Source organism: Lontra canadensis, unplaced genomic scaffold, assembly GCF_010015895.1.
Source record: "Lontra canadensis isolate GAN:19392208 unplaced genomic scaffold, GSC_riverotter_1.0 scaffold25, whole genome shotgun sequence".
Lineage (NCBI taxonomy): Eukaryota > Metazoa > Chordata > Mammalia > Carnivora > Mustelidae > Lontra > Lontra canadensis.
In genome coordinates this window covers 19384130-19409099 of record NW_022631019.1, presented here as the reverse complement: position 1 = coordinate 19409099, position 24970 = coordinate 19384130, and the positions used below count along the sequence as shown (strand labels likewise).

Sequence of the window (24970 nt, the reverse complement as noted above, 5' to 3'; positions counted from 1 at the left end):
CGGGGCCCTGTCCTGTCCCTGCGGACCCAGAGCCGCGGCGGTCCCCTCTGCACGACTACCGGGCTGCGCGTCCCGGGAGCTTTCTGTTGTTTTACAGGGAAAGCATTTGTTGAGGGTCCCGTGTGTGCCAGGCACCTTGACGAACGCCGGGATTCGAGGGGTGGACTTCTTTTTTCTTTTCTTTTGTTTTCTTTTCTTTTCTTTTTAAGATTTTATTCATTTATTGGATAGAGAGATCACAAGTAGGCAGAGAGGCAGGCAGAAAGAGAGGAGGAAGCAGGCTCCCCGCTGAGCAGAGAGCCCCATCCGGGGCTCAATCCCAGCATCCTGGGATCATGAGCCGAAGGCAGAGGCTTAACCCACTGAGCCACCCAGGCGCCCCCGAGGGGTGGACTTCTTAATCCACTTCTGACACTCTGTAGTTCCAGGGCCAGGCTTCACCAAGCTTTGAGGACGGACTGGATAGGTATTGGGTGGGGGGGAGAGCGGGGGACAGGCTGGGGTAGGGGTGGGGACAGTCTGCTGTGAAACAAATCCACGGGCCTGGTAACTACTGTCTTGAAGTTCAAAGTGCCTTGCAGGTGTGTGTGGCACAACCTCTCGCCTCCCTCAGCCAGCTCTGTGATCGGGATCCCGACCAAAGGTTTTCTAGGTATCAGGGCTGACATAGGGTTGATGCCATAGGGCCCCAGTCTTTTTCAAGAATTTTGGGTGTAAATTGCTGTGTAACAACTGGTCACAAGTTTAGTGGCTTAAAACAGCACACATTGTTGTCTCATAGGTGCCAGCTCGGGAGCGCCGGCCCAGTTGGCTGATCCTTTGCTCGGAGTCTCAGGCTGTAATCAAGGTCTCATCCAGGCTGCATCCTCATCTGGAGGCTCAGCTGGGGAAGAACCCACCTGCAAGCCCATCCAACGTTTGTGGGCAGAACTTATTTGCTTTTGACTGTATGACTCAGGGCATGGGTTGTTGGTTTTTTTTTTTTTTTTTTAAGATTTATTGATTTATTTGACAGAGAGATCACAAGTAGACAGAGAGGCAGGCAGAGAGAGAGAGAGAGAGAGAAGCAGGCTTCCCGCTGAGCAGAGAGCCCGATGCGGGACTCCATCGGAGGACCCTGAGATCATGACCTGAGCCGAAGGCAGCAGCTTAACCCACTGAGCCACCCAGGCGCCCCGGGCATGGGGTTTTTGCTGGCTGTCAGCAAAGCAGCAAAAACAGGGCCAGGGGCCATCTGCAGTTCCTGGGGGTTCCCGCAGTTCTTTGCCATGTGGTCCTCTCCAGCATAGCTGCTTACTTTGTCAGGTCCATAGGAGAGTCTCTAGTCCCAGTCTGCTAAGATTGAGTTTCACATAATGAAACTTATTATGCATGTAATGGGAGTGATGACTTTCCCATCACTTTTGCCATAGTCTATAGGTTAGAAGGAAGTCACAGATCCCACTTGAACTCAAAAAGAGGATCACACACCCTCGTGTGAAGACCAAGAAGCAGGTATCCCTGGGGGTTGCCTTAGGTTCTGTCCACCACAGATCCTATCGGGATTATTGGAAAACCTAAGGAAAGGTGTAAGAAAAGAGAGAGCTAGAGACTAGGGTAGGAGAGAGAAAGAAAGAAAATCATAATACACGAGGCAGGGGCTCCTGGGTGAGTCAGTTAGTTGAGCATCTGACTCTTGGTTTCAGCTCAGGTCACGATCTCAGGGTCGTGAGATCAAGTCCCAGGTCAGGTTCCATGCTCAGCATGGAGTCTGCTTGGGATTCTCTTTCTCCCTCTGCCCCTCCATCTGCACCATCTCGCTCTTTCTAGGATAAATCAATCTTTAAAAAAGCACAAAACCATAATGCAGCAGGATAGAAAGGTAACAACATTGACCTCAAGGATCACTAATGGTTACACACACCAGAGGCTGCCCAGCCATGCCGGTGGTGCCAAAGATTCTGGGTTCGATGAACCCCAGCTTGGAGGGATCCACGTTGTGGGCTTCCTCCTGTCTTGCTCCTTGGCTGTAGAACAAAGTTAAAAACTGGACATACTGGTTTCAGTGTAGAGTTCTGTTGTCCCACCCAGCTGGGTTCTTTTGCAACACTGAACCTTTGCTTGTGCCTTGTCACTTTACAGAAACTCGAACTATCTTGCTTGATTTCAGCTTCCCTCCTCTCTACCTCAGAATTTCTCCCTATTTGCATCAATCCTTGTCTCTCATCTTAAAGATGTGGTCCTCTTTCTGCCCATGGCCAGCCCTCTCTCTCTCTCTCTCTCTTTTCATAGAGATTGCAAACACATGCTCCACTCTCTATCAGTTACAAAGCAGGGGCACTGAGTGGCTCAGTTGGTTAAGCCTCAGACTTTTGATTTTGGCTCATGTCAATGATCTCAGGATTCTGAGATCGAGCCCCACATTAGGCTCAATGCTAGGCATGGAGCCTGCTTAAGATTCTCTCCTTCTCCCTCTGCCCCTCCCCTCCCTTGTGCAAGGGCGTGCATGCTCTCCCTCTCAAATAAATAAATAAATCTTTAAAAACAAACACAAACAAATAGCAAAACTAAACAAAAATACCAACAACAGAAACATGTGTGGCTACCTCCTCACTCTAGTGGCAGGGTTATCTTCCTCTCTCTCATTTAAAGAATAGCTCCCACCTCCATGTCACCTATTCACTTATTACTTTTTTTTAGAGATTTTATTTATTTATTTGACAGACAGCGATCACAAGTAGGCAGAGAGGCAGAGAGAGAGAGGAGGAAGCAGGCTCCCCGCTGAGCAGAGAGCCCAATGCGGGGCTCGATCCCAGGACTCTGGGATCATGACCTGAGCTGAAGGCAGAGGCTTAACCCGCTGAGCCACCCAGGCGCCCCCACTTATTACTTTTTAAATTTAGCCTCTGTATACATCACTCCCCTAAAACTCCTATCTTGGGGCCCCTGGCTGGCTTAGTGGGTAGAGCGTACAACTCTTTGTCTCAGCATTGTAACTTAAAGCTCCACATTGGGTGTAGAGATTACTTAAAAATAAAATCTTAAAAAAAAAAACCACCTTCTATGTTAAATGTCACTAGTGGCCCATGTAATGCGACATAAACTATTCATTCTCACCAACACCCACAGTTCCCAGCCTCTCTTACAGATGGGTGTGACCAAGTGACTGAATTCCAGCTACTGGAATTCAAGTGAAAGTGACAAGGTGGCTCATAAAATTCTCAGGTGCTGATCTTTGCTCCCCTTCCCATCTGCTGCACAACGGAGGAGACTCAGAGTCAAACCAGATGTGCCCATTCCAAATTTCAGGATCCTGCTCCTCCTCAATCATCAGAAAGACTTAATAAGACTGAAATTCAGGGGCACCTGGATGGTTCAGTCGGTTAAGCATCTGTCTTTGGCTCAGGTCATAATCGGAGGGTCCTGGGATCAAGCCCAGTGTCAGGATCTCTGCTCAGCAGGGAACTTACTTCTCCTTTTCCCTCTACCTGCGGCTCTCCCTGTTTGTGCTCTGTCAAATAAATAGATAAAACATTAAAAAAAAACTGAATTCAACTGTTGCAATTCTGCAACATGTGTGATATTTTGTTTTATTTGTAGCAAGTAAATCTGGGGCTAGGAGGAATAAGAGATTCCCTTATGGTTATCCTGGAAGCTCTATGACTCTCTGACCATGACATAGGTTGAGAGTTTTAAAGACCCAAACTTGTCATCTTCATGCAAGAACTCCAATGCATTCAGAAGCATTCCTGCCATACCAAGTCCCCATAGTCATCATCACTGCCCTAACAGTCGAGTGCAAAACTGGGGCCCCCAAGGCACTTGCCTGAGTTGGCACGTCATCCCAAATAACCGCAGGTGATAATTTGATTAAGCATGATGCCACAGCATGCCGTGGATTGGTTGCTCTGCGTTTCTCACCAGCAAGGAGCTCAGCGCATTGAAACCCAAATGACACAACCAAACCAGATCCCTAGTCCCACTTTTGAGGTCTATTTTCTGCGACCCTTCCCAGTACCAACTTCTGTATCAGTCAGGGTCCAGCCAATGAGACAGAAACCATACCAGTTATTGGACAGAGGGAATTTAATATAAAGAATAGTTGGAGGAATAACTAGGTATAAAGCTGACTATAACTAACTGAAAAGGTAAAAAGACAACTCTGAGATACCATGGAGACAGCAACAGCAGGAGGCATCTATAATTCATAGAGTTAGGAGAACAAAAGGAAGCATCTGGAATTATGAAAACTTAGGAACTTAGAAGAGGGGCTCCACAGAGCGGAAACTCAGACCTCTAAATCTGGTGCTGGTGTCTGGTGTTTCTGAGAGTGGAGGAAGGACCCGCACCACTGGGGAAGGAGTGCCACTTGGCTGATGCTGATGTCTTTGACTGGGACACCCTGAAGCTGGGTCTGCAAAACCAGCTGTTGAAAAACTCTGCAAAGTGGATTCAACTGCTGCTACAGGAAGGCTCTGCGGCTGCCCAGGTGAAGGAGTTTTGCTAGAATGACCTCACAGGAAAAGGAAACGAACAGAAGAAGGGAAGCGGGTCTTCCTCCTCTGGACTCACTATCTCCCTCTAGTGGCCCTTGTTGGCAGAGCCATGCATAGAGCCGGCTGACAAAGCAGAAATGTGATGTGCAGGCTCCCAGCTCCCCTATCTCATAGGAGAAAGCAGAAGGCTGGGTTTACAGCTGAGGGACAATAACCTACTAACGAGCACGGGTGCTTTTAGAAAAGCATTTGAAGAAAGAGGTGAACTTAGGTGAGAATTAGCTGGTTTTCAAGCAGAGATGGAAGGGAAATAAAGTCCACAGATAATGGGCCTTTCAGAGTCAGAAAAGCTGACTGCTTCTAGACAACAAGTAATATAAGACTGAAAAAAAGATCTTGAAAGATGTGAACACCGTTAGGGCGAATATCAGCTGAAGAGTGTGGCATTCCTTCTTATTATTTCACATGACTTTGGTGTAGCCATCATTACATTAAGAGTTGTGGGGGGCAGCACCTGGGTGGCTCAGTTGGTGAGGCGTCTGCCTTCCACTTGGGTCATGATGCCGGGGTTCTGGGATCGAGCCCCACATGGAGCCCCACATCAGGCACCCTGCTCAGCAAGGAGCCTGCTTCTTCCTCTCCCTCTGTGTCCACTACCCGCCTCCCCAGCTTGTGCTCTTTCTCTCTCAAATAAGTCAATAAAATCTTTAAAAAAGAGTGAGGCAAGGGGTGGGGCGCCTGGGCAGCTCAGTTGGCTGAGCATCCAACTCTTCATTTCAGCTCAGGTTGTGATCTGAGAGTTGTGAGATCCAGCCCTCTGTCTGGCTCTGTGCTCAGCCCAGACTCTGCTTGAGATTCTGTCCCTCTCCCTCTGCCCCTCCCCCCACCCACACTCACTTGTGCTCTTTCTCTCTCTCATTAAATAAATAAACAAAATCTTTTAAAAAAGAGGCAAGGGGTGTCAAAGCAAATAAATATAGAAGCTTGATAATTCTCTCTAGGAGAGAGCTTGAGGGTGGTTAGTGTCACATGGATCTGACTGGAAGGAAATAGAACAGAAACCTGTTGTGTTAATTTTCCAGACAGTCTGGCTAAGCCACAGTACACAGATATTTGGTCAAATACTATTCTAGATGTTTTTGTGAAGGTATTTTTAAGGTGAAATTAACATTTTTTTTTAAAGATTTTATTTATTGATTTGACAGAGAGAGATCACAAGTAGACAGAGAGGCAGGCAGAGAGAGAGAGAGAGAGAGGGAAGCAGGCTTCCTGCTGAGCAGAGAGCCCGATGCGGGACTCGATCCCAGGACCCTGAGATCATGACCTGAGCCGAAGGCAGCGGCTTAACCCACTGAGCCACCCAGGCGCCCTGAAATTAACATTTTTAAAAAATATTTTTTAAGTCATCTCCAGGAACCCAATGGGGGGCTCAAGCTCATGATCCCAAGGTCAAGAGTCACAGGCTCCACCAACTGAACCAGCCAGGTGCCCCATAAGGTGAGATTAACATTTAAATCAGTAGACTTTAGTAAAGCAGATTATTCTCCATAAAGTGGGTGGGCCTCATCCAATCAGTTGAAGGCCTTAATAGAAAAAAAGATCGACATCTCTGAGAAAGAGGGAATGCTGTCAGCAGACTTGAATGGCAATATCAGCTCCTCCATGACCTCTAGCTGCTGGCCTACCCTGCAGATTTTGGACTTGCCAGCCTCAACAATCTTGAGCCAGTTATCTCCCCTGCATTCATATATATGCGCGTGCACGCACACACACACATACACACACATATACAACCCATTAGTTATGTTTCTCTGGAGAACCCTGACTTATACATCAAGAAGGTTTTGAGGTAACTGTGTTATCAGAGAAACCATGAGCCCAAATTTTAAAGAGGCTTTGTCTGCCTGAAATTCATATAAAATCTCAAGGGACGCATGAATAGCCAAAACAATTTTGAACAAAAAGAATGCAATTGGAGGTCTCATACTTCCTGATTTCAAAATGCGCTACAAAGCTATAGGAAACAAAACAGAATGGTAGTGGCACAAAGATAGACATGTAGACCGATGGAATAAAATAAAGAGCCCAGAAAAAAACCCTTGCATGGAGGGTCAAGTAATTCTGACAAGGGCTCCAAGACCAGTCAATAAGGAGAAGACAGTCTTTTCGACAAATGGTCCTGGGAAAACTGGAGATCCATATGCAAAAGAATGAAGTTAGATTTTTATCTCATACCACATATAAAAATTAATCCCCCATGGATAAAAGACTAAACGTAAGAACTAGAACCATAAAACTCTTAGAAGAAAACAAAGAGTCAAACTTCATGATCCCAGATTTGGTGATGATTTCTTGCATATAACACTGGAAGTATGGGCAACAAGAGAAAAATAGATAAACCGGACTCCATCAAAATTAAAACCTTTTATATGTCAAAGGACACTATGACCAGAATGATAAGGCAACCAGGCAATCTATGGAATGGGAGAAAATATTTGCAAATCATACATCTGATTAATATCCAAAATACATGAAGAACTCCAGCAACTCAACAACAACAAAAACCAAGCAACCTGATTTTAAAATGGGCAAAGGATCTGAATAAACACTTCCTCCAAGATAAATATTCCCTGTGCCAGTAAGCACATGAAAAGATGTTCAACATCACTGATAATTAGGGAATACAAATCAAAATGACAATGAGATACAATCTCACCCCCACTAGCATGGCTACTATTGAAGACAAAACAGGGGTGCCTGGCTGGCTCGGTCATAGAGCATGGCACTCTTTTTTTTTTAAAGATTTTTATTTATTTATTTGAGAGAAAGACAGTGAGAGAGAGCATGAGCGAGGAGAAGGTCAGAGAGAGAAGCAGACTCCCCATGGAGCTGGGAACCCGATGCGGGACTCGATCCCGGGACTCCCGGATCATGACCTGAGCCGAAGGCAGTCGTCCAACCAACTGAGCCACCCAGGTGTCCCAAGCATGGCACTCTTAATCTCAGGGTCGTGAGTTCAAGTCCCATGTTGGGTGTGAAGCCTACTTAAAAAAATAAAACAAGTGCTGGTGAGGATGTGGAGAAATTTGAGCCCTTGGACGTTGCTAGTGGGAATGTAAAATGTAAAATATGGCAGCTGCTGTAGAACACAGCACAACAGTTCCTCAAAAGATTAAACATATGATCCAGAAATTCCAATTCTGCGTATATACCCAAAAGAATTGAAAGCAGGGACTTGAACAGACACTTGTCTACCAATGTTCATATCAGTATTATTCATAACAGTCAAAAGGCAGAAGCAAGGAAAATATCCATTGACAGATGAATGGATAAACAAAATGTGTATTCATACAATGGAATGTTTCAGCCATAAAAAGGACATTTTGACACATGCTACAATATGGATGAACCTTGAAGATATTACGTGAAGTGAAATAAGCTCGTCACAAAAGGACAAAGATGATGACAGAGTAGTCAGATTCATAGAGACAAAGCAGAATGATGATTGCTAGAGTCTGGGCGGGTAGGGGGAATGGGGAGTTACTGCTGGGTATCAAGTTTTAGTTTGGGAAGATGAAGACGTTCCAGAGATGGATGGGGGTGATTATTGCATGACAACGTGAATACACTAATGCCACTGAACTTTACAATTAGGGTGTAACTGATTAAATGGTAAATTTTATGTTATGTATATTTTAATGCCCTCCCACATGTGCATGGGTACCTCTGGCTGGCTAAGATTTAAAATAACTTTTAGGGGACACCTGGGTGGCTCTGCAGGTTAAGCCTCTGCCTTCAACTCAGGTCATGGTCTCAGGGTCCTGGGATGGAACCCTGCATCGGGCTCTCTGCTCAGCGGGGAGCCTGCTCCCCGCCCCCCCACCCCTGCCTACTTGTGATCTCTCTCTGTCAAATAAATAAACAAAAGCTTTAAAAAAATAAAATCAAATAACTTTTAGGCCCCCATGCTTGCACCAGCAGGAAGTGAACCGTGAGAGCTGCACATTCTCTGAGGTAGTCATACTCTGCAAAGCCCAACTGGGATGTGGCCATGAAGGATAGTCAAGGGGCCAGAGGGCACAGCCAGGAGGCACGGAGAACATTGGACAAAGGAGTCCCTCCTAGAACTAATCACAGTCTAATCAAGGAACGGCCCCCGGCCAGGGAAGAGGGCTTTGTCAGTCTGACCAGTGGGGATTTGGAACTGCTTTGGACCAATTCTTTCTTGGACCGATGTTTGTATTGAGGCTAGTCTTGGTCTATCATTGAATATTTTGTTTTTTTAATTCATAAGGAACCATATCGGAAGCTGACAGAGAGACTGGAGCTGAATATAGTCACTGGATAGGGTGTGGGGCTATCTCCCTTGGGAAGGGGTGTGTTCTCTCTGTGAGAAGAGCAAAAACAGGTATCTGGCTCAGAAAGACTGACTGAGGCAGACGGGGACACACAAAAATCTGTCTTTTCTTCTTCTTAAACCCACATCCAGACTTCATGTTCCAGTAGGGTTGCCAGATTTAGCATATAAAAACACAGGATGCCCAGTGAAATTTGAATTTCAGATAAACAACGAAGACTCTTTTAGTATGTCCTGTGGAACATTTGGGACATAATTCTACTGAAAAAAATATTTGTTTACCCCAAATTCAAATTTCACCAGGCATTCTGTGTCTCATCGGGCAGCCCTCCTTCCCGGCCTCCCTTTGTAGTTAGATGCGGTGGGTGACTGAGGTCCGGCCGGTGGTGAGAAATGTGCCCTTCTCCCAGGCCTGGCCTCTTAAAACCTCTCCAAAAGCAGAGGACTCTGAGCATCTAGAGGAGGGGAGAGTCACACAATGGAAGGAGCCTGTGCCCTGAACGAATGAGTAGAACAGGCCTCCCTCCCCAAACCTGCATTAGACCAGCAGTGAGCTTGTCTTGAATAATATCCCTAATCCCTAAGTCCAATAGCTCTTCTCATCCTTTCCTTAACAGCATATGGCTTTGGTCACCATTTCTTTCTTTTTGAAACTCTCCCTTCCCTAATATTATTATTTTCTCATCCTCTAATGATGATGAGGAGGAAGAGAAAGAAGAGGATAGGTGCCACGAACCAAGTTCTTACTACAGGCCAGGTGCTGTGCTAGTGCTTTATTTAGTATCTCATTTAATCCTCCTAACTTCTCTGCGTGGTAGGTAAAATCACTCCCATTTTCAGGGTGAGACAACAGGTGTAGAGAAGTTGAGTCACTTGCCCAAGGTCTCACAGGCTCTGCTTCTCTCTCTACACTCTTCCTTTTGATAGTCCATCCGATCCTGGCCTCTGTGACGATCGTGTCTTGTGTGGATGGCTCCCTGACCTCTCTCCTTGTCTCCACTTGCACATTTCCTGGCACATGAACGTGCTGACGGCACTAAACTCAGCACCGCCCAAGTGTGCAGCTACTCCTGTGTCATACCGTCCTCCATGCTTCTCCTTCAATTTCCACGACAACCCCGAGACATGTTATTCATAGCTAAGAGGTACAGTGTTATCCACATTTCACAGATGAGTGAACGAGGCTCAGAGATTCAGGATCTGGCTCAGGTTTATACTCGAGTACACAGCAGCTCTCAGTGACAATACCTCAGTTCTACTCAAACTGAGCTCTCCCTGTCCCGTTTGGCTGCCTGCTTCCCATACTCACTCTCTACCCTTAACTTTCAAATCCTCCCATCTTTCAGAGGCCAGCTCAAGGGCTATTTCCCCACCGAGTCTGTTCGGGTATACCAAGCTTGAAGGGATCTCCACCTTGTGTCAATTTACAGAGGACTCACTCTGTATCTCACTTATCTTTTCGGAAGCATACAAGCAAAACTCTAATTCCTCCTCATAAAAAGTTCAAGGGGAGAGGTACAGAGCAAGAAGTTTATGTGGCTCTTCGGTCCCCAGAATTTATCAGTTTCTTTCTTTCTTTCTTTCTTTTTTTTTTTTAAGATTTTATTTATTTATTTGGGGGATGCCTCAGTGGTTCAGTCAGTTAAGTTGCTGCCTTCGGCTTGGGTCATGATCCCAGGGTCCTGGGATTGAGTCCCACATCAGGCTCCTTGCTCCGTGGGGAGCCTGCTTCTCTATCCACCTCTGCCTGCTTGTGTGTGATCTCTCTCTCTCTCTCTCTGACAAAAAAATAAATAAAATCTTTTTTAAAAAAAGATTTTATTTATTTGGGAGAGAGAGAGACAGCATGGGTTGGGGGCAGAACAGAGGGAGAGGGACAGACTTCCTGCTGAGTGGGGAGCCGGATGGGAGGCTCGATGCCAGGACCCCGAGATCATGACCTGAGCCAAAGGCAGACACTTAACTGACTGAGCCACCCAGGTGCCCCTACTAGTTTCTATCTTGATGAAAGTTTCTGTGTATCTGCTACCAACTCTATTAGAGAATTATTTGAGGATGGGATGTGTGGCAAGTCATCTTCAGTCCCTAAAATAGCCATTCAGAAACAATTGAAAGAACTGATCAATTTCAAACCCTCTGAGCCTGCACACACTACATTTAGATGAAGGTGAGAAGGTCTGTTTAGAAAAAGTGATTTTTTCCCCAAGGGGACTGGTAAAGACATGTCAAACACTCCCTTTCCTCCCACCTTCATTAAAGAACAAAAAAGCATCTACTTCTTAGGTGTATGAAGCGTCTGGTTTCTGTTTTAGCTGGGTCTCAGAAGGAAATGACTTTTCTCTGAAATTGTAGACGCCCAACCCAGCTGCAGCATTGTTAGGCCTCAGGGTAAACAGGAAGCTTCCTGCCTTGGGCCCTTCATGTCCCTCTCCCAGACTATTAAAGACTGTTAATAGGATGGTAAAAGGACAGCTGCTGGCCGTAAAAATCAGCCCATTCCTTAGATCCTTGGAGAATAGCAACTAGATCCCTCCAAGTTCAGAGAGAAAACTGTGTCCGTCCCGTCTCCAGGTCACACACCAGGTGCCTTCACCAAGCCAGGGTCCTCAGTTATCTCCGCTATGATTAACTGTAACCACAATGGCCTTTGCAGAATACCAAGAGTTTGGTTCCTTTGGTTGCTTGCATTAGTTGAGAAGGTAGTATTTCCATTTATAGGGTTTCTGGTCCTTGAAATTATTTGTTTTGGGGAGTGATCCATCCTGAGGATCCCCAAAAAAGAGGTAAAGAGGAGAATCCAAGACAGCAAAGGATCTAGAGCTCCTACCTCTGCGATACGGGGCTGAAACAGAACCTCAAGTCTTCGTGCACACTGGGTGGAAGTCCCTGGATTTGCAGCTGTTGGTGAGGAGGGAGGGAACAGTTTCTGCCAGCTGGAGGGACACTAGGGCAGGGGTTATCCTCTTCTGCCAAGAAGGGCACTCGGGTATCTTGGCAGAAGGCAGAGGGCTGCCCCGATCTGTGTGTACATTTTCAGAAGCATTTGACTCTGGACCAAATGCTCTCAGCTGTGCTAAAGCTGGGGCGATGGATGGGAAATGCTTATTGGCCAGGCTGACTAGAAGCTCTGACAGAGGGTGCTGGGGCTCAGCCAGGAGCTTCCCTGAAGCTGGCAAGTTCAGCTTTCTGTCATGGTCAGAGGGAGTGTGTCAAAATTCCAATTCTCAGTGCCCTCCAGAAGCTATGATTACCCATCTATTTTGACGTTTCTGCTTGTTGGAATTTCTAATAGGGAATGAGTGGTGACGCTGCAGAGCCTCTAACCTGGCCCAAAGAACGAGCACAATAGCTCAGCAGGCGTCACCGCTCTTCCTACCAGTACAGTGATGGGCTCCTAACCAAATGGGGGCCAGGAAGATACTATTTCATTCAACCTTGGACTTAGCCACAATTTATCAATTCATGCTGCCTTGTTGGCTCCTCAGACCCATGTCTACCCATCAAGCAAGCACAGGCACTCAGGCACGGCAGGAAAACCAGTCACCACTTGGACCGTTTACTTTCCTGGCACAGATTTACTTCCACAGGAAGGGAGCCTGATTGGCTATGTGTCACTGCTCTCCCTCATTCAAAGGAAGGGTCACTTCAGTTACGCCTCAGAGTTGCACCTGAAGAGGGAGAGTTCTGAGCACTGAAAGCAAGAGAACTGTATAGCTTGTCCTAAAATCACATGTTTGAGCCTCTCCATAAGTGCTCAGGCTGGGTGGATGCCATTGCTTAAGGCAGGTCTCAAGATCTTAGAGCCGAAAGGGACCTACTAGATTATATGGCCCACCTGCCTCGCCTCTTCCAGGAGGATAATATCATTTCCCCCAGTTTCAGAAGAGGTCAGTAGGGCTATGAAAACTCTCCCGAGGTCACACAGCTGGTAAGTGGGGTTTTACCGAGAGGACCAGGTCTCCTGGTTCTTTGTACCATGTTCTTTTTACCGTGACTTTCCCCCTAAGTATTCCGTATTATTATTATTTTTTTAAAAGATTTTATTTATTTATTTATTTGACAGAGAGAGATCACAAGTAGGCAGGGAGGCAGGCAGAGAGAGAGGAGGAAGCAGACTCCCCGCTCAGCAGAGAGTCTGATGCGGGGCTCAATGCGGGGCTTGATCCCAGCCAGGACCCTGGGATCATGACCTGAGCTGAAGGCAGAGGCCTTAACCCACTGAGCCACCCAGGCACCCCAGTATACCGTATTATTTTTAAAAATGTAATTCAGGGACACCTGGGTGGCTCAGTCAGTTAAGTGTCTGCCTCCAGCTCAGGCCATGATCCCACAGTCCCGGAATCGAGTCCCGCATCGGGCTCCTGCTTCTCCTTCTGCCTGCTGTTCCCCCTACTTGTTGCTCTCTTTCTCTCTTGCTTGTTCTTTGAAAAATAAAAAAAAATAAAAAAATAAAAAGCAAAACAAAAACACATAATTCAGGGGCACCTGGGTGGCTTAGCCAGTTAAGTGTCTGACTCTTACTCTTAGCTCAGGTCTTGATCTTACAGTCATGAGTTCAAGTCCTGCCCAGTGTGAAGCCTACTTAAAAATAAACAAACAAATAAATACATAAGTCATTGCACGCATAACCAAAAGTTGTTTAATTTGCATATCTTTTTAAGATTTTTCATATAAATAAATGAACAAATCATGAAAATATTCAGAAACAATGTCCCATTTTAAAAAGATGGTCCTACTTTACTTACTACTGCCAGGACACTGTTCAGGCCTCCACCATCATGTGTGGACTATTACCGGCCCCGTTAGCTAGAGCCTTTGATGAGACTGACATTTAAACACTTACATTTACATTGACATTTAAATACTTTAAAGTTTACAACTATCTCTGCTATGCTTGGTTGACGAGACAAATGCAAGTGTATTTTAGACTCGGAGAATGAGATTTCTTCACTTACAGAGAAAATAGGTACTATTCTAAAATTTGCCATAGCCGGGACCAGACGGGGCTCTCCAGTGGCTCACACTTCTCCCGTTCCTGACCAGCCTTCAGAGAGACTGGAGGTTCCCAAAGAACAGAGCAAGGGTCCCGGGGCAACACAGTCCCAGTGTGGATCTGTACTTCCAAGCCCCTGAGACTCCAGGTCATGTCCAAGGTAGGAAGTTGCAATGTAGGAGCAGTCCCAGGAGCCAATAAGACAGGAAGTAGCCCAGAATGCATCGTGTGACTAGAGAACAGGTTTTCCAGTTGTATAAAAGTCCCATGATGGAATTTCTGGGGACCATTTGTCCTGGCAGGGAGTCCCCTACACGGGGCTTCCAAGGCACCGTCTCTAGGGATCTCAGCAGTGGCTCCTGATTATGAAGCAAATAAGCTGGAAACCAGTACACGAGAGGAGTGGAGGAACCTAGAAACCTGGTGAGAACCTGGAAATCATAAGAGGGGGGAAAACCCACACATTTATTGGACTATCACTGCTTCACACTGGACCAGCCCGGGGCTTCCCTGCTGCTGGGTCAACTACAGCCCCATGACTAGAAAGGTATTGTTCTGGAAAAGGGATTCAGCAGAACTTAGGATCTGCCTTATAAAGAGCTGTGTGTGACACCAGCCAGGTGACCTCAATGCTACAAATAAGCAGAGCCACAGACTAATTACCACAGTCATAGGCCAATCAATACTAAAAACTACGAGGTCCAATTTTAGCCTAGGGCCTGGACTCTAACCACTAGGCTGTGACATGGGGCTTTGGGAACCTGAAGGGGTTCCCTCATGCCCTGGGGTTGGCAGAACAGAGGGAAAGGGGGCAGGGCATCCTGCGGTTCAACATTTTCCGTCCTAGGGGAGTTCAGAGCCAAGTCTCCACATGGCCTCCCTCATCTAAGCTGGAAACTCCAAGCTGTGCTGGCACTTGCTCTACCAGCTAATCCAGCTACAAACACAGAATGCTACTTTCCGTTTCCCCTGTGCCTCTTATCCACACAGCCCAGAGAACTTTACAAACAGCCAATGTGCGCCTCCAAGAGGCAGAAGCTGTTAGCGAGCGGCTGGCATGGAGGACTACGACTTCCTCAGGGTTATGTGGGAACTGGGGCCAGAGCCAGGAATAAAAAAATGGAAAGTATCAAAGGCTTCCCACCCTTCTATCGCCCCCTCCCACCCCAAACATGACACAAGGGATCTCCTGAAAGACTGAGCAAGACTGAGCCAGGGCTGAGAGTACCTTAAGTCAACACCCAAGGAGGCACTGGGTGTAACCCGCGCAGTCGGGGAAGGTCCCGTGTGACTCCTTTATCTGTCACTTCAGGTCCTTCCACGACTGTCGCATCTCTGCGTGCCCCCCTCATTTGCCCAGAATACTCTTCCTCTGCTTCTTAAATGCAATTCCTTCCTACTCTTTAGGACCCAGCCTTCATAGGCCACCCTCCTCGACTCCTCCCGTCTATTAGCTACTTTTTCCTCTGTGTTTCCATAATCCTTTACTTCAAAACAGCAACTCTTCTTCCATCCCACTGAACTAGAATTTTATCTGTGAAGTGTCTGTCTCCCCATTTCTACCATGAATGAGACCCGCGATGGCAGCAATCCTGCCCCACTCATGTTCCATTCGTCAGTGGTCTGACCCAGGGTCTGGACAAAGAAAACCCCCTAATAGCTGGCAAATGAATAAATTAGGCACAGGTCACTCAAATGGGAAGAAGCGAGCAGTCTTCCTTGACCCTGGCCAGGGGGTCTTGCCTGTATTCCCACCCTTACCCCGGCCAGGAGCACCCCTCACCTGAACGTGCATGCAGAGTCCGCCGAACAGCGCCAGCGCCGCGGCATGGACCAGGTACACAAACACCGGAGGGCCGAGGAATCCGCGCTCGGGCTTCTCTGGGGTCTTACTGTTCTTGCTCCTTTGCATCCCAAGCGTAACGCAGAGCCAAGGGTGGGTGGTCACATACGTCCATGTTGCCCCGGCAACCAGGATAGCCATTGGTGTGGCCAGAAGGAAATTGGGCACCTGCTTGAGCTCATAGTATTTCAAAAAGCCAACATTCCAGTAGATATCCTGGATATAGCTATATATTAGGGGCAGTTCCCAGGAGCACCAAGGCGGCTCACTTCCCTCCACAGTCCGGTAGCCTTTGTCCACGGCTAACTGCCGCAAGGGCTCCGGGATGGGGAGGACTGAGCCTGACAGACAGAACTGGGTATAGCCATAATACTGAAAGAGAGCAAAGGGAAGGCCAAGCGCGAACACAGACAGGAATACAGAGCCCATTAGTTTCAAGAGTGCTCTCAGAGGATTCAGCACCATGGGAGAGGACAGAAAGCCTTGGCACTGAGAATACACGAGGAAGCCAATGTTGACCAGCCCGTTGGAGCGTACGCCAGTGGCAAGGGCAAAGAGGAGGCCACTAGTCCAGCTTCGGCCCCTTTCCAGCTGTCCCATGGCACTGAACGTCAGGAGGGCAAACAAAGCTTCTGAGTAACCAGCTGCCAGGAAGACGTTGGCGGGGCTGAGGCAGAAGAGTAGGGCTCCATAAAAGGCCTGGCAGGGACAGCGCAAAACGAGACAGCCCAGGTCGTGAAGTGCGACAGCGGCCAGCACAGAGAACAAGGAATTGAGCAGCGCTACTGAGATTAACAGGCGACTTCGTAGGTTCAGCAATGGCCACAGGGGCCTCAGTAGTTCAGCTCCCACCAAGAGAGCCAGGGGGAAGCCAGGGAAGAAGGCAAAGTTGTGCTCATATAGATAGCCACGCTCGGCAATGAACAGGAAGTGTTCGGCATCCCAGTGAGACAGGCCACCCAGAAGACCTTCGACGATTTGGTCCACAGAGCCTGAGGGGGTGAAGCGAGGAGGAGAGAAGGCTTCTGCATGGTGATCGGGGATGATGGCATTGAAGAGAGCCTGTGGGATGAAGGAGAACTAGGATTTCAGTTGAGCAAGTGAAGGAAAGAATTACCATATCATAAAATGAGGAAGAACAGACTTGTTGGGAGGACAATCAGGAGTTCAGTTCTAGACTAAGTTTGAGCTACACATTCCAGGGCAGAGGTCAACGAGGCAGACACAGGAGTCTGAGGGTCAGGAGAGCGATCAGGGCTGGAGACATAAATTCAGATGTCCTGAGTGTACAAAAAAGGTATTTAAAGGCGTGGGACTGAATGAGATCACCTGGGGAGGAAGGAAGCAGGGCTAGAGAAAAGAGATCTGAGGATTGGGCCCTGAATGCATCAACGTTTAGAGGCCTGAAGGAGAGTGAGGATCCAGAATGAAGATAAAGAAGGAAAACCAGGAGAGCAGGGTGTCTTAGAACCAAGTGAGGCAAGGTTGTGATCAATTCTGTTAAATGCTAATAGGTCAAGGAAGATGGGGACTGGTGGCTCAGTGGGTTAAGCCTCTGCCTTCGGCTCAGGTCATGATCTCAGGGTCCCGAGATCCTGCTCAGTAGGGAGCCTGCTCCTTCCTCTCTCTCTGCCTGCCTCTCTACTTGTGATCGCTGTGTCAAATAAATAAATAAAATCTTAAAAAAAAAAAAAAAAAAAAAAGGAAGATGGGGACTGAAAAGTGCCCGCTGGATTTAGAAATGGGTAGGTCACTAGTTAAGTTTGACAAGAGCTGTTTCAGTGGAGTGGAGGCTAGAGAAGACTGCCGAGACTGGGCTCAGCAGAGAAGGGGAGAAGGAAAGCAGATAACTATCTGGACGAGTCTGGCTGTAAATGAGGTAGTAGGTGAATGACGATGTGGGAGAGGAGCATTTGTGAATGGGGATAATCCAGTGGAAAGGACACCACTAAGTATGCAGGGGTGAGGGGAGAATTGCTGGAGCAGGCACAAGGCGGGTAGGAACTGCTACACAGGCGGAGGAGCAAGGCTCAGGGAGGACAGCAGGGCTCGGCCTGCTTCAGCGGCGAAGGCACACGGGGGGCCACGGATGGGATGAATGTGGCGGGGAGCACACACAAGGTCAATTCTGATTACATCTATTTTTCTGAGTTTTCGCTCAGGGAAGCAAGCCGGGGAAAAGGTGTTAGGGACTTGAATTAAAAGATAAACATGTAAAGTAAGTCTTCTGTGACCCCTAGTTCTTGAAATAGGCTGTGCACTGGAATCACCCAGGGAGTTTAAAAAATACTGATGTCTGGATGGCTGGGTCCCTCCCCCAGGATTAATGATTTAACTGGTATGGGATACAGCCTGGGCATTGAGTTTTTTTGTTTTTTGTCTTTTTAAGCTCTCCCAAGTGACTCTGATGTGCAGAACAATTTGAGCGAATGGCAAGGTGAATGGGCCAGGGAAATACACTAAGATCGCCAGGTAGCACTAAAAACTCATGTTGGCCAAAGATCTTGAAGAGAAAGCGACTAGTCAATACAGCTGTGTGTTTCTCTCTGGGCATGACGCAGAAGTAGAGAGAGAACGAAACTGAACTGTGCCTGGGCCTCTGTCCTGTGACTAAGCTGGGGAGAAGGGAGCGAGCGAGTTGTGCCTGTGCGCCTGGTGGATCATGGAATCTAGCTGGGTAAGAAGGGGTGCAGAAGCCAGAAGGTAAATGAGACACAGTGAAACAGTGGTAGAATCAGCGGACTGTAAGTCCTCAGCGGGTGAAAGAGCCGTTAGAACTGGGGTACTTACAGGGAATGAGCTGGAAAGATAGGAGATAGTGGTTAGTCCTATCAGCTTTATTAATATTGAGACCACCAAGAAATTAACAGGAGTGCTGGGAAGCGCAACAGTCAATCAGGAGCTTAGACCTTCAAGGAATGAAGAGGAATGAGCTGTCACTAACAGAGACGACAGCAAGAGTGAAGGGTAACTGGGCGAACATGGCATGAGCATTAAAGCTGGAAGGGGGATGGGGGAGAGAGAGGGATAACGAAGTAGCGTTATTGTTAAATGTCTTTTTGCCTCATCAGATTGTCAGCTGAATCTGAAAAGAGACTGTGACTTTTCCTTCCCACCACCTAGCACAGTTCTTGGAACAGAGCACACACTTAATACAAACTGTGGTAGAGTGAGAGGAGAGGACAGGAGACATACTCATTTCCAAATCACTATCTGAATTAGTCTTGCTTCCCTATCCCAGATGCCAGTTCACCAGGCTCCCCCAGGGGCCGGGTAATCACTCATCTGATACTGTTCAAAGCCATCATTGGGTCAGTTTTCCCAGCCCCACAACTGCGATGTAACCCCATTCTTAAGACTTTCTCTTTTTGGTCAGTTTCTTTATCAGGCTACTTTAAACAGTGAAAACGAATGGGACAGGAGTGACAGTCACAGATAACAGCCCTAGTCTCCAAGCTGAAGCTACTTTTAACTAAACCTGGGGCCCTGCAGAGGCGGCTAGGCGTCATACTACAGGAAGAGATCAAGGAGGTTTCCAGAAAGGAGAAAGAGAACCCTGAGAAAATGGCATCTGTGGAAAAAGCACACATAATTATGCTAATATAACACCACTAGATTGCTGACAGACTTTCAACAACAACACATACTGAGCACATACTAAGCACTGGTCAATGTGCTAGGCACCAGACAGAATTCATATATATGTGAAAATTGGTTAAAATATGTATCAAGAGGAGCCTTGGAGGGGAAAGGAAGTTGCAAAAGTGCAAATGCATTCTGAGGGTTGTGGTGGGTGAGGCAGCAAGGGGGGACACCTGGGGGAAGAGCTGGGGACACTGCTGACTAACTGAATACACACAGATGGTCCCAGGACAGTGCCACTCAACTGACTGACACTATGCTCAGTTTCCTGGTAAGGGGACCCAGGCCGATGCCTTGGGCTGTAGTGCCTTAAAGGCATCTCTGGTTACAGAACCTCATGTCCCATTGGAAAGACCACTAGCTCAGGAGTTAGGAAGGCTGGGGTCTGATTCTGGCCCTTCTCTAACTTGCTGTGCAACTTTATGGAAGCCATTGAACCTTTCTGGGTCTCTGTTTCTTCGTATGTAAAACAAAGGATTAATAGACCATTTCTGGGGCGCCTGGCTGACTCACTTGGCAGAGCATGCAATTCTTGATCTTGGGGTCATAAGTTCGAGCTCCACGTTGGGTATGGAGTTTACTTTTAAAAATAAATAAATTAAATCTTAAAAAAAAAAAAAAACAGAGACCATTTCTAAGAGTCCTGCCCACCTTTCGGTTATCAGGTGTAGATATCTATGGTTTCAACCACATGGAAGGACACACCTGGGAGGCAGAAAGAATGTGGGGATGATTCTTAGTGCCTAGCCCAGTCATGTGGCAACAGCAAGTTCAGGACAAAAGATCAGAGACTGACCTGCAGCACCAGAGTCAGGACACGGCAGCTGACTGCAAACCTCAGCACCTCTTTCCTGGATGGGTCCAGGGGCCACATCCTCTCACCACCGGGAACTCAGGGGTGTTGCTGCTCGGACTGAGCTCCTGCAGGCTTCTAAACTCCAAAACCCAAAGAGGAAACGTCACAGATGGGCCTAAAGTAAATTATTGTTATTTTTTTTTTTTTTCCACAAAAGTAAATTCTTGAAAGCATTCTTCACAGGAGATTCCCCCTTCAGCATTACATGGCAAACTTAATTGCCCAACTGTCCTGTCCAGATGAGGGAGAAGCATCTTGAAGGCAGATGGGACCACTTGGGTGTCACTTGGAAGCACTGTATTGTCAGGAAAATTCTACACAGATAGGCATGAAATTAGTAGCTAGGCTCACAGAAAATCTTCAAAAGCCTGTTGGGTACCCCTGTGCAGGAACTAAAGACCTGGATTCAAATCCTGACTTTGTTACTTGCAAGTTTTAATTTGGACCTTCTGAGCCTCAGGTCTTCAGGTATAAAATGGGATCAGACTGTTGTTGGTTTTTTTTTTTCCCCCAGACTATTTTCTCTCACAAAATTGTCATGATGGTGAAGGGGATGAAAGTGTGAAGAAGTACCACCAAATCCATGTTGTGGTTGCTATTATTTGGTGTGTGCCCTTTCCCTCTTGCCCAGAATAATAAACCAGATCCCAAACCAGAGTCCCAAAAGTGGGGCACAGGACTCAACTGGAAGACCATAATGACTACACACTGTAGCCTGGCTCTCTGATGTGTGTTCAGCTGGTCTGTTAAATTAAGTGGAGAAGGAAAAGAAAACCACCACTCAGCAGGCCTTCAGCCAGCTCACATTGCTAAAACAAACTGAGGGGGGAAGACAGAGTCGACTACTAGGGATGGAGAAAACTGTTATTTCCCCCCATCTCTTTGTTGGAATGGCAGCAATGTACAAACAACTGCAAAGCCATTCTGAGGCAAGGAATGAACTTCAAGGCCTTTTTTTTTTTTTTTTTTTTAAACGCAACTCCTTGGGCTAAAAGAAGTAGCAATGGCTCCTACAGAACATTCCAACACTAGTTTGGGAAATCAGAAGTGGGGGCCAGAGCACCAGAGGCAGCTCACTGATGATTTGGGGTGAACTATCCCTAAAGGAAGAAACATTTCAACTGGGAAATTAACAGCGAGGGTTGGAAGACTTTTCTTTCTTACCTGAGTAGTATCTATCAAATCTTTAGCTATCATTCGTTTCTGGAATTCTCTGATGCTCACTAGACTATATGATATGCTCTCATTGCACTCTGCTTCGTCGTCTTTACTGCTGTGACTTATTTATGTGGCTCAGGAAGGCAGGGGCTTTGTCATGCTCCCAACTACATCTGTTGGGTCCCGCATTACAAACAGGCATTTCAAGCCTGCGCTTCTCACTGAGTGGAAGTGGCAAGAACAAGATACGGCATCGCCAGTTCACTGGCTCTAGATATAAAGTCACTGCTTTAAGTATTCTTCCCGCCACATCTCACGTTAAGAGTAAGACCTAAGTCACAGAAGCCACAGGAGAATACAGTTTCTCCAGCAAGGGAGCAAGACTCGCCAATAGCAACAGTACACTTTTCTCAGCACAAGGGGGCGCCTGCTGCTCACTCCATCACCAGGCGGCCTGGAGGAAGGGAGGGGCCGTCATCGCCACACCAGTTTGCTCATCAAAACTCAGTTCAAAGGCAAGCTTTTGAAAACCCCAGAGAGCGGCGGTAGTTTGTGAATCCCTCCAGCATTTCCAGCATCTGACTCGCGGAATCGAGAGCAATTGTAGAAATCAGTACGGCCAGCCTCACATGGCCGCTGATTCCCTATCCCAGGGTGAATTCACTTTTCTTCCTTCCTTCATTTCCCACCCACATGCAGAAGAAAAGTTGGGGACAGAAAAGCACTTAACCCACCTCTGCCTCTTCACCAGGCTTCCATTCTTCCTTTCCTTTCTCCAGAGTCAAGCTCTAGCCCCAGCGACCAAAGGATTCTTGTAACCTACACTTAGCTTATAGGTAAACCAAGTAAAAACAAAATAAAGCCAATGAGTTGTCCCTCTGGGCTAGTTGAAGACGTTGCTTCCCAACAACCCCTTTACGAAATCACAAACTCTTGAATTGGCAGGACGCTTAGGAGCAACTAGTTTTACTCTATTTTCCTGGGAGATAAATATGCCCAGAGTGGTGACTAATAAAAATCTCCACGTTTAGACCCTGTGAGGCCAGTATAATTACCATCGCCGTTTTATGGATGTGGAAACTGAGGCTCATTGGGGTCATGTGACACACTCAAGGCTATATTTAAAACGAATATCTCCTTTTTTCCTTCTGGAACCTCATCATCTTCCCACCGACCCTCAACCAGGCCAAAGGGGATGCGCTCTTTCAGAGCCATGGTAACAACCCAGGACTCCCAACTCCGAGCCCAATACTTATCCAAAGACAGCGCATGCTCTTACTGGGTATGCTTAGGGAAGGGAGGGCCCTAGCTCAGACTCCGGAGAAGCCTGAATTGGAGCCCTGGACCCTTAGGAGTAGGACAGCGTCCTCTGTACAGTAGGGAAGTCTCCGTGACCCAGGGTCCTCGGGACCAACCAGAGGCATCGCTGGCTGTCGCGAGCCAGGGGCCGTCTTCTGCCAGCCCCAGCCAGGTCCGAAGCCCATCCTAACCCTTTCCTTTCGGACACAGTCCCAGGCGGGTAGTGGGAACCACCTCTCCCCAAACGGGCCACGGTTCGGGGCTCCCGAGGGGGCCGGCGGGGCCGGGCCAGAGCCGGCCTACGGCCGGAAGGCAGGGGAGGGCGGGAGGCTGTAAAGGAAGTGGCGGCACCGGGAGGCCGCTATGGCGGAGGGGCGGGGCTCCCCGCTTCTCGGCGGCCTCCGCCTCATTTCCCGCGGTCTCCGTTTGACAACTTCCCTCCTCCCCCCCAACCCCGAGAACTCCAAGGCTCCCCAGCTGGCGCCGGGTCCATTGCCCCGGCCCATCTCGACCTCCCAGGCGGGGCCCGAACCTCAGCTCCTTCATCCGGGACCCCTAGCGCCTGCGCCTGCGCACCAGCTCCGCCGAGGCGGCCCCGCCCCCCTCCTGCCCGGACTCGGAGCTGCCCCGCCCCCCTCCGCGGCGGCCATCTTGACTCCGGGCGCGCGGGGCGGGGACGCCTTAGCCCCAGAAGTCTGTGCTCTCCGCGGTGGCACCTTCCCGCCTTAGTGACACCTGAAGAGTTCCCGCCTCAGGTCCCCTCCCCCGCCTTCAGTTAGCCCGTCCGTGCTACTGTGGCAGAGTCGGCGTTCTCGCCGGGTTGCAGCCCACAAACATCCACTGAGTTCCCGACGTGTTTGTGCGGAGGGTGGCTCTTGGGGCCTCTTCACGGAAGCCAGAGCCGCACTTTCCCTGCTGCCAGGCGTCAACCGCTCAGCACAGGGCCTGGCACACAATAGATGGTCTCTGAATAGAAAGAGGAGCCTTGGGGTTTCTGTGGCCAGCAGTGGCACCCTGCGTCAGGTGTGAGGAAAGTGGGGGGATCCCCCTGCCTTTCCCTTCCTCGAGATAACGGGGACCTCGTGTCCTAATTCGATCCTCAGCCCCACCTCGGGTGGCTAATGAGGACGGTGCCGAGAACGCCCCCCAGGGCTCTTCTTCCTCATTCAGTTGTCCTCGTAGGAAGTGGGGCCAAAAAAGAAGAAGCAACGCACAAGAAGCCAACTCAACAAAAAAGGCTGTTAAGGGAGCAGCGACCAGTGGGTACCCATGTAACGGAAACTGTTAGAACAACTTTGCACCCTCCTTCAAGGAAACAGATAATAAATCCTTCTCCGTTGGTGGATTTCTCGTTTCTCAGGATTCCAAAGCCTTCTGTGGTTTCAGTTATCGGCCGTCTAAACGGAGCTGGGGTCTGCGTTAGCTTCTGGCCACAGACCTGGCGAGGGAGGGGTTTATCTTCTGCCACAGCTATTAGTGTGGGTGGGAACAAAGGGATGGTTGCTATCTCTCCAGGAAAGGAAACTTGGCCTCCCATCAGTTCTGTGAGGGCCAGGGAAGGCACTTTTTGATTCTAACTCATTTCAGACTCTGACACCCAAGCCGTCCTAGGATACTGTTGTGTGTGAGGTGGATATAGAAGAAATCACATATCAGTCCTGAGTTGAAGAAGGGAAAAAAATGGAGAAGACTCTTTCGCAGTTTTTTTCACTGACACACACTTGTTCTCTGCTCCAAAGGCCTGTCAGTGAATCGGCAAGGCTGTGGTGCACACTCGTGACTGGGGCCTGAGGTTGTGGCTTGAATCTCTAGAACTCCATGAGGCTCCCAGCAGTACTCTGTTTGCAAGACAAAACCGAGCAATGAACTGTACTTGCTTTGTGAATTCACAAGGGAAAAAGACAGGCATTCTTAAGGGTTTCTCCATCCACACCAAATTCCCTCAAAAATCTGTCTGTAAAAAAGGACAGGAGTCTCTTGTGACAAGTCAGAATGTTTTCTAACAGCTCAACTGTCACCCGTTAGAGGTAAAACTATGTTCAGATCTTCAGCTCTACTTTCCAGCAATTTCTCCTTCCTTTCCTTCTCTGCTACCTCCTCCCCCTTCCGCTCTGTTTCCTGTTTTATTTTCTAGCTCTTGCTCTGACAGGAAAACAAGAAAGCTGAACCTTGTGCTCTCAAAGCCCTGGCTTGTCAGAATGGAGGAAGACTAGGTGGGATGGGAGGGGGTTCTAGAAGGGTCTCCAAGGCCGTGGGTAAGTAATTGAGGAGGCAACTCTCTCCAGTCTGCTTTTGGAGTCTGCAGCTAAAATGGAGCCTGCATCCATCTACACAGGGAGCCAGCCAA

At 48.1% G+C, this 24970-nt stretch overlaps 1 protein-coding gene across 2 annotated transcripts; it reads right to left on the bottom strand.

The window, feature by feature from the left end:
* Positions 1–13448: 13448 nt before the first annotated feature.
* On the bottom strand, positions 13449–23194 carry PIGV (phosphatidylinositol glycan anchor biosynthesis class V). 2 transcript variants are annotated; one of them, XM_032863852.1, is made up of 5 exons: positions 23156–23194; positions 22059–22153; positions 20107–20241; positions 15609–16730; positions 13449–14256 (listed from the first exon to the last, which is right to left on the bottom strand). In XM_032863852.1, exons 3-5 carry the CDS (start codon positions 20182–20184, stop codon positions 13975–13977), a joined length of 1482 nt encoding a protein of 493 aa, XP_032719743.1. In that variant the 5' UTR covers positions 20185–20241; positions 22059–22153; positions 23156–23194; the 3' UTR covers positions 13449–13974. The 2 variants fall into 2 exon arrangements, with proteins under 2 accessions (XP_032719743.1, XP_032719744.1); XM_032863853.1 differs by lacking the exon at positions 23156–23194 and adding an exon at positions 22604–22885.
* Between the last annotated feature and the right edge of the window lie 1776 nt (positions 23195–24970).